Raw genomic sequence first — 12,777 nt, forward strand, 5'->3', positions numbered from 1 at the left:
AAAAATAAAAACATTAAATGAAAAAAATTTTTATTGTTTATTTTTGAGAGAGAGACAGAGACAGAGTGTGAACAGGAGAGGGGCAGAGAGGGAGGGAGAGAAGCAGGCTCTGAGCTGTCAGCACAGAGCCCGACATGGGGCTCGAACTCACGAACCGCGACATCGTGACCTGAGCCGAAGTCGGACGCTTCACCGACTGAGCCACCCAGGCGCGCCCCCTAAATTTTTTTAATTAAAAAAAAAAAAAAAAAGTGTAGAATATGATCACTGAAAGGCAGCATTGTAGGATCCTAGCCTCAGTGTGCTGAAGTTTTAGAATCCTTGACTGTCAGAGGGCTACAACCACCCTGAACCTGGAAAGCCCTCAAGAGCCCTGACACACTACACCCCCCACCCCCCACCCCCTCAGGAGCCTCCAGCCTGGAAGGCTCCCCCGCCCCCTCCCCCCCCCCGCCCCCCCCGGGCCCAGGGCAGGGCTCTGGACGGGCTGCTGCAGAACTAGGGCAAGAGCTCCCAGCAGGTCAAGGCCGAGCCGCTGATAGAGCCAGAGCGAAGGAAGAAAAGCGGGAGGACCGAGGGAACCACAGAGGGCCGGCCACGGGGCAGGCAGGAAGTACGCGAGGTCATGGCCGAGCCCCGCGCACACCTGGCGCCACCTCTAACCTTGCTCCAGGCGGCCGGAGCCTTGAACCTGGAGCCCAACGCGGAGGACGTGCACAGCGCGCGGTGAGAGTGGTCTCTCAAGCTCCCCGCCCGCAGGAGGCAGAAGTGCGGCTGATCCTTGGCCGGCCTTCCGGCCCTGCGCCGCCTGTCGCTGGCATCGGGCCGCCACCAGTGGGCCTTAACACGTGAGCCCAGAGCTGCTGCTGCTGCTTCCTACCAGCCCTTCTGGACGGCGGCGGACGGGAGCCGGCGCAGCCCCGCGAGCTGTCTGACGCCAGGGCGCGCTACTTCGGCAAAACGGCTTAGGGTGTTGCGGCCGTGCCGCTGCCTCCGCCGGCCGCCGGGGGGCGCAATGGCAGCGGGGGCGCCCAGGAGCCCCTGGAAGAGGCGGCGCGTGCTCTGCGCCACTGGCGGGTGGGCCCGGGCTCCGCGTTCTGGCCTCGCTGGATACGCCACACCTGCTGCCGGGACGCGTAGCCCCGCGGCCGGCTGTGGCCACCCGGTCTCATCCGCCGGCCTATGCAGATCGCGCACATCAAGCTGCTGGCTTGGCCCGGGGCTGGCGCCAGGTCCACTACCCTGTGGCAGCGGCTTGCAAATATCCCAGCTGCTGATGTGGCCACAGCAGTCCTCTTCTCTGCACTGCCGTCTCCCAGCCCCTGGAGCTCCTGATTCCCAGCCTCAAGCTCCTCGAGACCACAAGCTAGGAGTCCCAGAATCCCAGTGAATTAGCCACAGCTCCCCCAGATCGTTCGTTCTGACATCCAGGCTGAGGGCTGGGACGGAGGTGCGAGGGGACAGAGAGGACAGACAACTTCCCTGTTGTTAATGAAGGTCCTTTTTCACCCTCCCTGCCCTACTCCCAGCGAGGTGCGTGCTTCCCGAGGCCACCACGCCGAGGCTGGCGCTGCCGTGAATCAGCCCCCATCCTCCCCGGCGCCCGACACCGCACCCATAAAGCTGAGTGGGGCGGCCAATGGAGAGGCAAGGACCAGGGACAGCGACTGCGGGAAGGTGGTTGTCATCACGTCCACTAGGGGAGCAGCGAGCCTTTGTTGGGGACAAGGGTGGACGGGGCCTTGGCAGCAGCAAATCGGCTCTCCCGGGCTGCCCAAACAATTGGGAGGCCAAGCCCTGGATGGTGGAGGGGGCGGGGCGATAGCAGCCGGAGCCTGAGTTCGCTGCGCCCCCTGCTGGCCGATCAGCAGGCCAGTAGTCCTCGGAAGGAGCGCTATGGAAGGACCCCGGGTCATCCATTAACACCCGCTCCGTACACTGGGACTGAGGCATACTCAGGTGAAAGGCTGCCCGAAGGCCACAGAGTCAAAGTGGGCTAGAATACATGGTTCCAGACTATCAGGGGCCTTTCCTATAGTGACCCACATTCTCTCCTTTGGGGCTAAATCCTCTGCCCCTCCTTCCACACACGGGGTGGGGTGCCCGGCCCCTTCTGATCTGGGCAGCTGGCAGCCATCCTTTGGATAGGGAGCAGAAAACGAAGTGTCCACCAGGGCTAAACTCTGGAGGCTGCGGAGTAAGTAGGGTGGGTGGGGCGGGAAAGGGCCTGCAGGGCTGGGGCTCAGCCAGCCTTTAGAGCAGCACCGAATCCAATTGTGTCACATGGTGGCCCCTGCCTGCATTATCCCAGCTGCCTGGGTCTCATCTTAACTTGGGGCAGGTGGTCAGCTCTGAGATCTACCCAGGAGCCTGCCCTCAGAAGCCCAGCTCCTGCCCGATTCTTCAGCTGGTCACAGGCCTGGGCCTGCTCAGAGAGAATAAAGCACACCAACATGTCAGCCCAGTTTCACACTGTTGTTTGACACAAGATCACGAGCACCGGCCATGCCCCAGCCCAGTCCTAGGACTCTGACAGGGTTCAGAGCGTCTGGCCTGGGCTGACCAAAGGCCCCTTTCGTTAATGCGGAGGGAGGGGGACCTTGGCTGTGCCTGTCACCACCCAGGTCAGGGTAGTGCCCCATGCAGCCTCCCCACCTCCACGAAGGCCTCCACACAGCGGTCGATGTCCTCCTCGCTGTGCACTGCTGAGATCTGCACCCGGATCCGGGCCTTGTTCTTGGGGACCACCGGATAGCTGAACCCGATGACAAAGATGCCTGGTAAGGCAGAAAGGGTCAGCCTGGGGCTCAGCGGAGCCAGGCAGGCTTTGAGGGACAGGACACACGGGTCCTACTTGCTTGACGGTCACAGAGGGCAAGGGAGGTGCTCGAGGTCTCGCAGACATGTGACCGCGTCACGGCCTGGGATTTTCAGCTCGGACAGACAGCAGGTTTAAAACGGGCGGTAGGGTGAAGGTATGGGGGAGCGTTCACAGTTTAGGGGTTCCCTTCTCTTTTCTCTTAGGACCCCTGGCTGGTCCTCCTGTCCCAGTTTCCTTACCTCTCTTGAGCATGTCATCTGCCATGCAAGAAGCCAGCCGGGCATCACCCAGCATCACAGGGCAGATGGGGTGATTGGCTCCCAAGATGGTGAAGCCAGCAGCCTTCATCTTTCTGCGGAAGCTGTGGGGCACAGCTGGGTGTCACAGGTAGCCAGGGGGCTGTGGGGCCCGTTCACACCCACTCCTGCCGGGCCTGCGATCCAAGATCTGTGCCCAAGTCTGCAGGATGGACCAAGAGAGACAGATGCAGACCCAGAGAGGCAGATGGAGAGACGGGCAGAGAGGCAGACCAAAACGGCGGGCAAAAAGACAGGACTGACAGGGCGGGGAGACACAGCATGGCTCTCAGAGAAATGCACCAGGAAATGGAGGGAAAAGGCAGAGGCAGAAGAGGGAGGGGGGCAGGCGGGCAGCTTTTGGCTAAAAGGGCTGAATCCCGGTGCAGTCTGCTGGGGACATGCTAGAGGCAGAGGCAGAACCCGTAGGCATGGAGCTATGGGCCTGGGCGGGCACACAGGGGCAGCTCCCCGACCCCAACCTGCCCCACCCCTGCCAGGGACCGCACCGCTGGGTCTTGGCCGCCATAGACTGGACGATGGCATTGCTCTCCATGAGCAGGTCCAGGGCCTTGGAGGCACAGCCGGCGACAGCAGGGGGCAGGCTGTTGGAGAAGAGGTAGGGCCGAGCGCGCTGCCGGAGCAGGGACACCAGGGGTTCAGGCCCTGTTGTGTAGCCCCCTGAGGACAAGGGCAGGGACGGAGGTGGGAGTCAGAGGCCAGGTGCCAGAGCCTACCCTCCTGAGAGGATGGTCCATGCTGCTCTCTTCCCCAAGTCTCTCCTCACCACCTTCCCGGAGACCCCTCCAGGGCTCTGCATGTGGATAAGGGGACCTCAGAGGCACAACCCGACAGGTACCTGAGGCTCCACCCAGTGCCTTCCCCAGCGTGGAGTTGATGATGGTGACCTGGTCCGTCACACCCAGCAGCTCATCCGTGCCCCTGCAAGGGAAGCTACCACTGTCACCACTGGCTGCCTGAGTGCCCGGGGATCACGCGTTAGGGGCTGGCTTCCTGGTTTCCCACCCGCCCTTAGAAGCCTGACCCAAGGCCCCAGGTGATGCATGCTCCCACCGTCCTGTGGCCCCCAGGAAGCCAGTAGCATGGCATTCATCCACAAAGACCAGGGCACCATATCGAGAGGCAAGGTGGCAGATCTCCTGCAGGGGTGCGATGTCACCATCCATGGAGAAGGCCCCATCCGTGGCCACCAGGCGCAGTCGATGCTTCTGCAGGGAAGAAGACGTGGACAGGTGATGGCTAGTGTCTCACGTTGTGCCAGTCTACCCATTCTCTGTGCGGCTTCAGGCTCTAAGAGCTCACCTTGCCCGGTGTCTGGGACAGAGGTAGGCACATAAGCATACTGCGCTGGGGCTGGAGCCTCCCGTCCCTCCCCTGTGCCTCTCTGAGCCTTGCCCACCTCTTCAGGGGCAGTCCTGGTCAGCGGGAACAGCTCAGTCTCCTCTCCGAGAGGGAGGGTGGGGCAGGGCAATTTCTATCCCTGAGCTCATCTCACCTATATGCCTAGCAGGCCCTGCCACACATAAGGTGCCAAAAGTCAAGGCAGCATGGTACAATGGAATAAAGCCTCGGGGCCAAGGGATCTGGGTTCGGATCTTAATTCACCGGTGGGGAGGCTGAAGAGCTGGGCAAGAGCCCAGTTCTTGCCTCTGTTAGCCCTGGGCCTTGCCCCACCTGGGCCTCATCCCACCTGGGCCTCCTGCAGCTTGGCCTCCAAATCAGCCATGTCCAGGTGGCGGTAGCGGTACTTGTGGGCCTTGCAGAGACGGATGCCATCAATAATGGAGGCATGGTTCAGCTCGTCCGACAGGACTGCATCCTGGGGGGTCAGCAGGGCCTGGAAGAAGGCAGTTGGAGGAGAGCTATCACCCAACCACCTAGGGGCTCTCCCTCCCCATGTCTACCTGAGTCAAAATTTCATTGCCATCCAGGGCACTCCTCTGGACAGGGAGGCAAGGAGCCCCCATCTGCCTCTATCTGGGTCCCCGGGGCCCCACGACTGGGCCAGACCAGGGCCCTGCTCCAGTGAGAGCAGGGGAGAACATGTTCGGTGGGTCCCTGGCCCCTGCTGCCCCCAGCCTTCCTGCTGATGTAGGTTATCCCCCCAGTGCCCTGCAAGCTGGCCCCACGAAGGCCCCAGGATTCCTCCTAGAGCACCTACCTGGCCCAACCTTAACCTCCGTAAGAAATGGGCACTGGAGCGGCTAGGCATGGCGCTGGCATCCTGCCAGGTTCTGCCTGTCCGCTCCCAAGCCTTCCACAGCCTAGCAGTCCTCACCAACTCCCACCTGTGGCCCCCTCACACCTCAAAGAGGCCAGCGTTGGCATCAAAACAGCTAGGGTAGAGGATGGCATCCTCCCGCTGGTGGAAGCGGGCTATCTTTGCTTCTAGATCCTTGTGGATGCTCTAAAGAAACAGAGCGAAACAGGTGTTAGTGCCCGCGGGGTCGCACGAAACAAGTTCTGGGCTCCCTTCACTGCGAGGGTTCCCCCAGAGCCGACCGGACCCTGGCGGATGGTTCTCACTGAGGAATCAGGGACTCCCTAGGTGTCCCTTCCTGGTTGGATCGTTGTAACCGGGGTCTCATGTGGAATTATGGGTGATATTGGCAAGAGAAGAGGTCTTCCCGACCTCAAACTAAGTGCCTTTTTTGGTTGCTTAATGGCAAAGAAAAGGATTACATAGGTTCCTGTGGGCCTCGGCTTTTTATATTTGAAAGCTGTCCAGTCTGGGTGAGGGTTTTGTTGGAAAGTGCCCTGGCTGGGAGTTAGGAGTTCTGCCTCTGATATTGATTTCACTTCACCCTCCCCTTGCTCAGGAGATGGGTAATAATAATCAATCATCTTGAGCCCGGCCACGTGGGTTAAAAATCCCATTTTAACAGGTGTGTGCCCTCGGGGTAAATCATTTAACTTCTCTGGGCCTTAGCGTCCTCATCTCTGTAACAGAGACAAGAATATCACCCCACCCGTCACTTAATGACTGTCAGGAGTATTGATAACGAGTGAACACCTAAGCGCTGTTTCGCATTTACATATGTTTATTTTGTAACATTCACAAAATAAAATAGTCCACATTTAGGGAGCATTGGTATGTGCCGGGCACTGTTGCAGGCATTTTTACACGCAGGTGGGAAAAGGGATGTTTAGAGAGGTCAAGTTGCTTTTGCAACAGAACAGAAGCCCGAGCCCGGCCTCTCTGGTGTAGGGCGCCAGGCTACGAGAGGGCCCGGGGCCCTGGGATGAGCTGAGCTGGCTAAACGGGCCCTGCTGACTGTGGGAAGCAGACAGTCGGGGTCAGTGCCCAGCGCTGGGGACAAGGTACCCTCCAACCCCCGCAACAGCCACTGGGTACCTGGGTCCCGCAGATGAAGCGAGTGGAGCTAAGGCCGGCTCCGAACTCCTCCAGGGCCTGCAGACCTGCCTGGATCACTTCCGGGTGGCTGCTCAGGCCCAGATAGTTGTTGGCACAGAAGTTAAGGATTCCTGAGGTGGAAGAAGGTATGGACACAGCAGCTCAGGGCAAGAAAGGGCTTAGAAAAGTGTCAGTGCCAGGCCCTGGGGACTCAGGAAACGAACATGGATTCACCCTTGAGGAGGCAACAACCACACAGTACGATCCATTCTGGGGCAGGACGGGAACTAGGGGCCCCTAGGAAGTACCAATAGCCACAGGACAGGGAGGGTCAGGAAAGGACTCTCAGAGTGGTGCCTTGAAGGGTAAGAAGTTGAAACTCTGGTTCTGAATCACATTCCACCCAAGGAGGAATGTAGCCCTACCTCACTGGCTTCTCCTGTCCCTGAAAACTACCAGCAACCCCCTTGTTTGGGCCTTGGTTCCCTCGTGGGTAAAAAAGGGCTGGGTCAGGTGCCCTCTGTGGACCTCAGACTCTACACAGTTGACTTTGCTGCCTGGTAAGAATCACATGCCTAAAGTGTGGGGGTGGGGGGTGGGGGGGGGCGAGGGGGGGTGTTTCTGAGACATCAACTCCTGAATTATAAACACGGAAGTGAACACAGCTGGCATGAGGGGGGACACTGAGGTCCATAGGGGGTGAGGTTCATTCAGCTTAGGAGATGAGAACCTGTGCCTCCTAACTTTCCCATGTTTGGACCTGCCCCAAGCTTCCCTTGAGGAGAAGGCAGAGATCTGGGGGGACCTCAGTCTACAAATGAGTACAACAGCACCAAGGATCCAGGCCGATTTCCTGAGCAGAAGGCAGGCTTGGGAAATTATTTGTAACCAGCACCCACCTGGGTCCTGGCACAGACAAGATAGATAGCGACTACCGGTTAGACAGAAATGAGGGAGGTGCCTGGGTGGCTCAGTTGGGTGAGCGTCCAAGGCTCTTGATTTCAGCTCAGGTCATGATCTCACAGTTCATGGGATTGAGCCCCGCACTGGCTGGGATTCTCTCTCTCCCTCTCTCTGCCCCTCCCCGACTGGAGCACACTCTCTCAAAATAAAGAAATTAAAAAAAAAAAAAAAAAAAAAAAGGAAATGAGGAAGTCCCAGTGGACGAATTCATGGTGTGGCTTCTGCAGCAGCCCTCAGGCCCCTTGCTCGCTGTGACTCTGGCCAGGCATTTGGCTTCTCTGACCCATTAGGTGACCTTCCAGCTCCAATGTACCAGAGGACCTGGACCAAAGCCCAGCTCTGCCTGCAGCTAGCAAGGGCTTTTCATATCTCTGAGCTTCAGCTTCTTTGTCTGTAAAATGGGATTCGTTATCCCCTGTATCGGGGTTTGCAGGAGCCCACGTGCTGAGCAGTTGGTAGAGGCCAGCACAGGACAGCAGCCCCAGAAACGCAGGGCTTCTGGCCCCACCTTCCCTCCACCCTTCCTTGAAGCAGGCAGGTGGGAACCAGCTAAGTGTCTCTCTTTTTTTTCTCACGTTCTCACAGGACTGGGCCTCACTCCAGTCCCGACGTCTGAATCAAAAAGGTGCTCAAGGGCAAATCACCCTCCTCCGCGTAAACAGGCTTAACTAGGTTAACACCTATCACTGGGAAGCCGTAAAGTCAGCCTGATAGGAAAGGCGCCAGTGGCTACGCGTGCAAATACTCCCACCCGCCCACGGCCTTCCGGCCCTCCATTCCAGCGCTGGCCTCGCAAGGGCCTTCGAACACCCAGCCGGGTCCGAAGACTCGCAGGCGGGGGGGGCGGGGGGGTTACCTCCAGAGACACCGTCCACGTGGATGCGCGGCCCCTGACGGGACGTAATGACCCGCTCGCTCTTCCAGGTGCCAGCCCCGCGGATCGCTTCCAGCTCCTCCTCCAGGACGCCGCGCAGCTGGGTCAGCGCCGACTGCGCGCGGCGGCCGCGGGGGGCTGCGGAGAGACCAGCGTGGAGGAGGCGACAGGCCCACATCGCGCCTGCTTCACCCCAGCACGCCAGCCGGTCCAGGAGCGGCGCGCAGCGCTGGCGCCGCCTGGTCACGTGCCCGGGGGCTGGGCCACACCAACCAATCGGAGCAAGAAGGCTGTTAAAGGGGCGGGGAGACGGGCCCAGGGATGGGTGGGGGCGGGGCCTGGCGGGATCCGCAGAGGATGAAAGTGGATTGATGTGTAAGTTGAGACTGGAGCGCTCCTTGTGGGGGAAGGGGAGGCGCCTCCGCGGAGGGTGGCGCGTCAGGGCCCAGCCCACCAGACCCCCCCCAATCCCAAGTCCCATTCCCTGCCTACACACCCACCGCTTGGAAGGAAAAGGGGGTGCACTCTGGACCCCAAAGGCAAGAGCCTAGAAGCAGGCTGAGGCATGCTTTGTACTCTGCAGCCCAGTCCCCCGGTCCCTGTCGACCTCTTGGAACCCTCTCCCATTCTCAGGTGCAAACGTCCCCGGATTTCACCCCTGCTCGCCCGCCCCATTGCTCCTCATTCGCCTCCAGCCTTAAAAAGGAGGAAAAACGCACCAACGAGGTGTTTTCATTTTTCGATTTTATTTTAAAGTTTTAAAATTACAAAGACAGCAAATTCTTCCCGGCACAAATAACACTTGCTTAAAAAGGGGGGGGGGGGGAGGGCGTTTGACCACGCGCAAGGACGCGTTTTCCTATTTTATTAAAAATAAAAGAAGACTGTACAGGTTTTTTTCTCCCAGCTCCCGGGTGTGAAACGTTAAGTACTAGCCCTAGATATGTATATATACATATACACACATACACACAGACCTAGCTCTGTGAAGCTACTTAGCAATTCAAAATTGACTGCAGTATGTCTTACTGTCCACTCCCCGCCCACTCCCCCCCTCCCCCATCTACAACTACTTATAAAAGACTCCAAAGTAAAGAGGTCGGGAGGTTTTTAAGTGGCGGGTGGCAGGGTTGGAGCCCCACCAGGCCACCAAGCAAAACCACCTCTTGTACAGGAGGAACCAAAAACCAGGGGGAAAGAAAAAAAAAAAAAAAGTCCTATGATACAATCCAATTGTGTGGAAAAACCCAAGTTTGAACAGGGCACACTGAGGCACTTGGCTGACTGAGTCCCCACCCTTCCCCTAAAGTTTCCACTCCATTTTAACAGGAGACTTTCTGAAGCCACAAAGACCCCCCAATGACTAGTTTCCAGCTGACTGAGAGAAGCCACAGCTTCTCAGACCAGCTGTCACATGGACCCCCCCCCTTCCCTAGGACAATAGGAAGGCCACAGGGGCAGACCAACAGTGAGAAGGAAACTGGATTTGGACCCCCCACTGCTCACTATTGGAAGATGGAAGTCAGCCCAGAGAGGGTCCCCCCCCCCCTTTGCCATCCAGCTGCTGCCACCCCTCCCTTCTCCCCGCCAAGATTCAGAAACTCTTCACAGGGGTGAGCAACCTAGAGAAAGCTAGCTCACCTCAAAGATACTCCTACAAACCTTACAATTTCTGGGCTCCCCCTCATCTAGTCAGAACAAGCTGCCTTGCCCATTCTCTCCCGGCCCTCTACCTTCATAGTGAACAAACCATCCAAACAAAACACACAGACCCATCCAAATCCCCAAACCCATTAAGTAGATTAATAACAAGTCAACAGAACAAAAGTACATTCTCATCATTACAGAGAGATTTGTTGTTGCTGTCTTTGCACGATTGGTTAAGGAAAAATGAATTATTCCCTAATGTCTGAGGAATCCAAATTCTGTCTCTTATACAGTCAGGATAGAAAGGGGCAAAGGATTGCAGGTGAAGATCAAGAGAAAAGAAAGGAGAAAAGTATTTACAGAAAACAGGAGACAGGCAGGAGTGTCCACAAGAAAAGCCTCATTGTCACTTCTTCTTGCCGGCCCTCTTGGCACTGGACTTGGCTTTGGGCTTCACTGGTTTGGCCTTCTTAGGCTTTGATGCTTTGACTGGCTTGGCTTTGACAGTCTTGGGTTTTTTGGCTTTCTTGGGCGTGGCAGCCGGCTTCTTCTTGGCCTTCTTGACTGGGGTGGCTTTGGGCTTCTTGCTGGGAGCTTTGGAGGCAGCCTTCTTGGGCTTGGCTGCCTTCTTTGGTGTGGCCACCTTCTTGACTTCCTTCTTCGTCTTCTTGAAGGCCACCGACCTCTTGGGCTCATCGCTTTTGGCCAGCCGGAAAGACCCCGAGGCACCCACCCCTTTGGTCTGCTTGAGGACCCCAGTGGTGACCAGGCGCTTGATGGACAACTTGATCTGCGAGTCAGCATTCTCACCCACCTTGTAGTGGCTCTTGATGTACTTCTGGATGGACTGGCGCGAGGAGCCAGCGCGGTTCTTCTCCGCCTGGATGGCAGCCACGATCATATCTGAATACTTGGGGTGGTCTGTGGACTTCTTGGAGGCCTTGGCCCGCTTGGGCTTGGCCGCAGGGGCGGACGTGGAGTTCTCGGTCATGGTGGCCTGTCTGGTCCTGCGGTTGAAGGAGGCGCCTTCAAAAGGGCCAGCCCTCGTCGGAGGCCGAGGAAAGCCTTACTCGGGAATCTGCTCTGGCGCTCCCGAGTCCCCGGCCAGTCCGGGCCCCGGCTCTCAGGGACCTGGCTCGGGTCGCGGGAGGACTCGCCGGGCCGGGTCTGCGTGGCCCAGCCCCGCCGGTCTGTCGGTCGGTCGGTCTCGGCGCCGGGCTCTGGCTCGGGCTCGGTCTCTGGCTCGCGCTCTGCCTCCGCCTCCGCCTCCTCTGCCTCCCCTTTCCCAGCTCCGCGTCTGGCGCTCGGGCGGCGCATCCGGGTATTTAGCGGCGGCGGGCGGACCGCGGTGAGGACAGGGCTGCTGGCTGCCTGCTCCCGGCCCGGAATGGCGCCGCGCCGCCGCCATCTGTGTTTCTTCCGCCGAGCAAATCCGACCTTTCCCCCCGGCCCGGGCCTCCCCGCTCCCCGCCGCCGCCCGGGACCGCTGCCTGGCTCCCTGGGCTCCCCCGCCGGGCATCCCGCCGGCCCGGCCGCCGCCCCCCGCGCCCGCCACGCGCCCCAAACGGCGCCGAGGACGGCTGGTGCGCCTGCACATTTCCCCTTTGCGGGGGGCTGGCCCTGCGGGGCCTTGGAGCCCAGGTGCGGGAAACCCCCCGTAGCAAAGCTCCCCCCTGGGGCTACCAGGGATCCCGCTCCCGGGCCGCGGCGGTGCCCCCCGGCGCGGCGGAGCGGCTGGAAAGCGGCCCCAACTAACACACGCTGCCCCGAGCTGGGCGACTCCCAGCCGGGCCGAGCCGGGACAGGGGGGAGGGGTCGCTCCCCCAGGGTCCGGTCACCTCTCGGGGGTCATCCCACCATCGGGCCCCCAGCACCTCTACCGCCTCTCAGTCCTTGGGGCCCCCCCGAGCAAACTTTCCCTGGAAGAGTTGGAAGGGCACTTTCAAACTTTGTCCCTTCCCCCTCCTCTGCCTGCTCTCCCCCAGCGCGACCCCTGACCTCTGCGTGGAGGTTCCCTCCTGAGGCCGAACCCCCGGTGCTGCCCGGGACCCCTGAGGGAATGAGGAGAGGTCTCCCGAGTCTTCTGCTGTCCTCAAAGACCCCCACATCGCCCGTATATCCCAATCGGGGATTCATTTATATGCCTCTCTCAGCCTGGGAGTTTCGGGGTCTCAGAGGCAGAACCTTGCTGTCCCTACCCCTGAGGCACATCCGGGGGTCCAGTCCCCCTCCCAGGGCCCCTTGAAGGCAGTGGGGGGTGGGGTGGGGGGGGTCTGCAATGGAGGAGCTGTCCCAAAGACTCCAGCAAGAGACTGTCCCCGGGGCCCCTGGGGTGAAGAGAGGCGCTGAGTGCTTTGGGAACTTGCGAGAATGGGGACTCTGGGGGAGAGGGGGAGGAAGGGGTCATGTTCCTGGGGTCCCGAAGAATCCTCAGAAAGTGTGCAGTTGTTCGGGGAGCGGTGGCCGGGGCCACCGCCATTTTGCCGGGAGGATGCGAGGTCTTTGTTAAAATGTATACATCTTTTCCGTGCTGCTTGGCAGGTATAGATGAAGCGAACGGGGGCGTCACCGTCTGAAGGGAGTCTTGAGGGGCTCTGAGGGGCTTTAGGGGCCCAGAGGCCAGCAGAAGGGACGCCAGAGTTCCTGGGACCCCTTGTCTATGACACACATCCTAATCACGTGCAGGGCCCGCTTGGCAGGGGCCCTGGGTTGAGATTCTGGGATGCTCTCTCCCTGAGCCTCCACGCACAACAAACCCGCTTTGATTCCCTAAGCAAAGAGGCCCGGGGCACTCTTCACG

General features: G+C 59.5%; 2 protein-coding genes across 3 annotated transcripts; both read right to left on the bottom strand.

The window, feature by feature from the left end:
• Positions 1-2,456: 2,456 nt before the first annotated feature.
• On the bottom strand, positions 2,457-8,564 carry GCAT (glycine C-acetyltransferase). Of its 2 annotated transcripts, none has more exons than XM_086712313.1 (9): positions 8,313-8,563; positions 6,494-6,624; positions 5,444-5,545; positions 4,829-4,975; positions 4,192-4,346; positions 3,977-4,059; positions 3,627-3,798; positions 3,061-3,182; positions 2,457-2,777 (listed from the first exon to the last, which is right to left on the bottom strand). In XM_086712313.1, exons 1-9 carry the CDS (start codon positions 8,506-8,508, stop codon positions 2,626-2,628), a joined length of 1,260 nt encoding a protein of 419 aa, XP_086568439.1. In that variant the 5' UTR covers positions 8,509-8,563; the 3' UTR covers positions 2,457-2,625. The 2 variants fall into 2 exon arrangements, 1 of the variants encoding a protein (XP_086568439.1); XR_015253310.1 differs by having other exon boundaries at positions 2,648-2,777; positions 3,061-3,280; positions 8,313-8,564.
• Positions 8,565-9,057: 493 nt separating this feature from the next.
• On the bottom strand, positions 9,058-11,118 carry H1-0 (H1.0 linker histone). Its single transcript, XM_086712314.1, has one exon. It carries the CDS (start codon positions 10,966-10,968, stop codon positions 10,384-10,386), a length of 585 nt encoding a protein of 194 aa, XP_086568440.1. The 5' UTR covers positions 10,969-11,118; the 3' UTR covers positions 9,058-10,383.
• Positions 11,119-12,777: the final 1,659 nt, after the last annotated feature.

This window comes from Puma concolor, chromosome B4 (genome assembly GCF_028749965.1).
Source record: "Puma concolor isolate L17-30 chromosome B4, mPumCon1.1.hap2, whole genome shotgun sequence".
Lineage (NCBI taxonomy): Eukaryota > Metazoa > Chordata > Mammalia > Carnivora > Felidae > Puma > Puma concolor.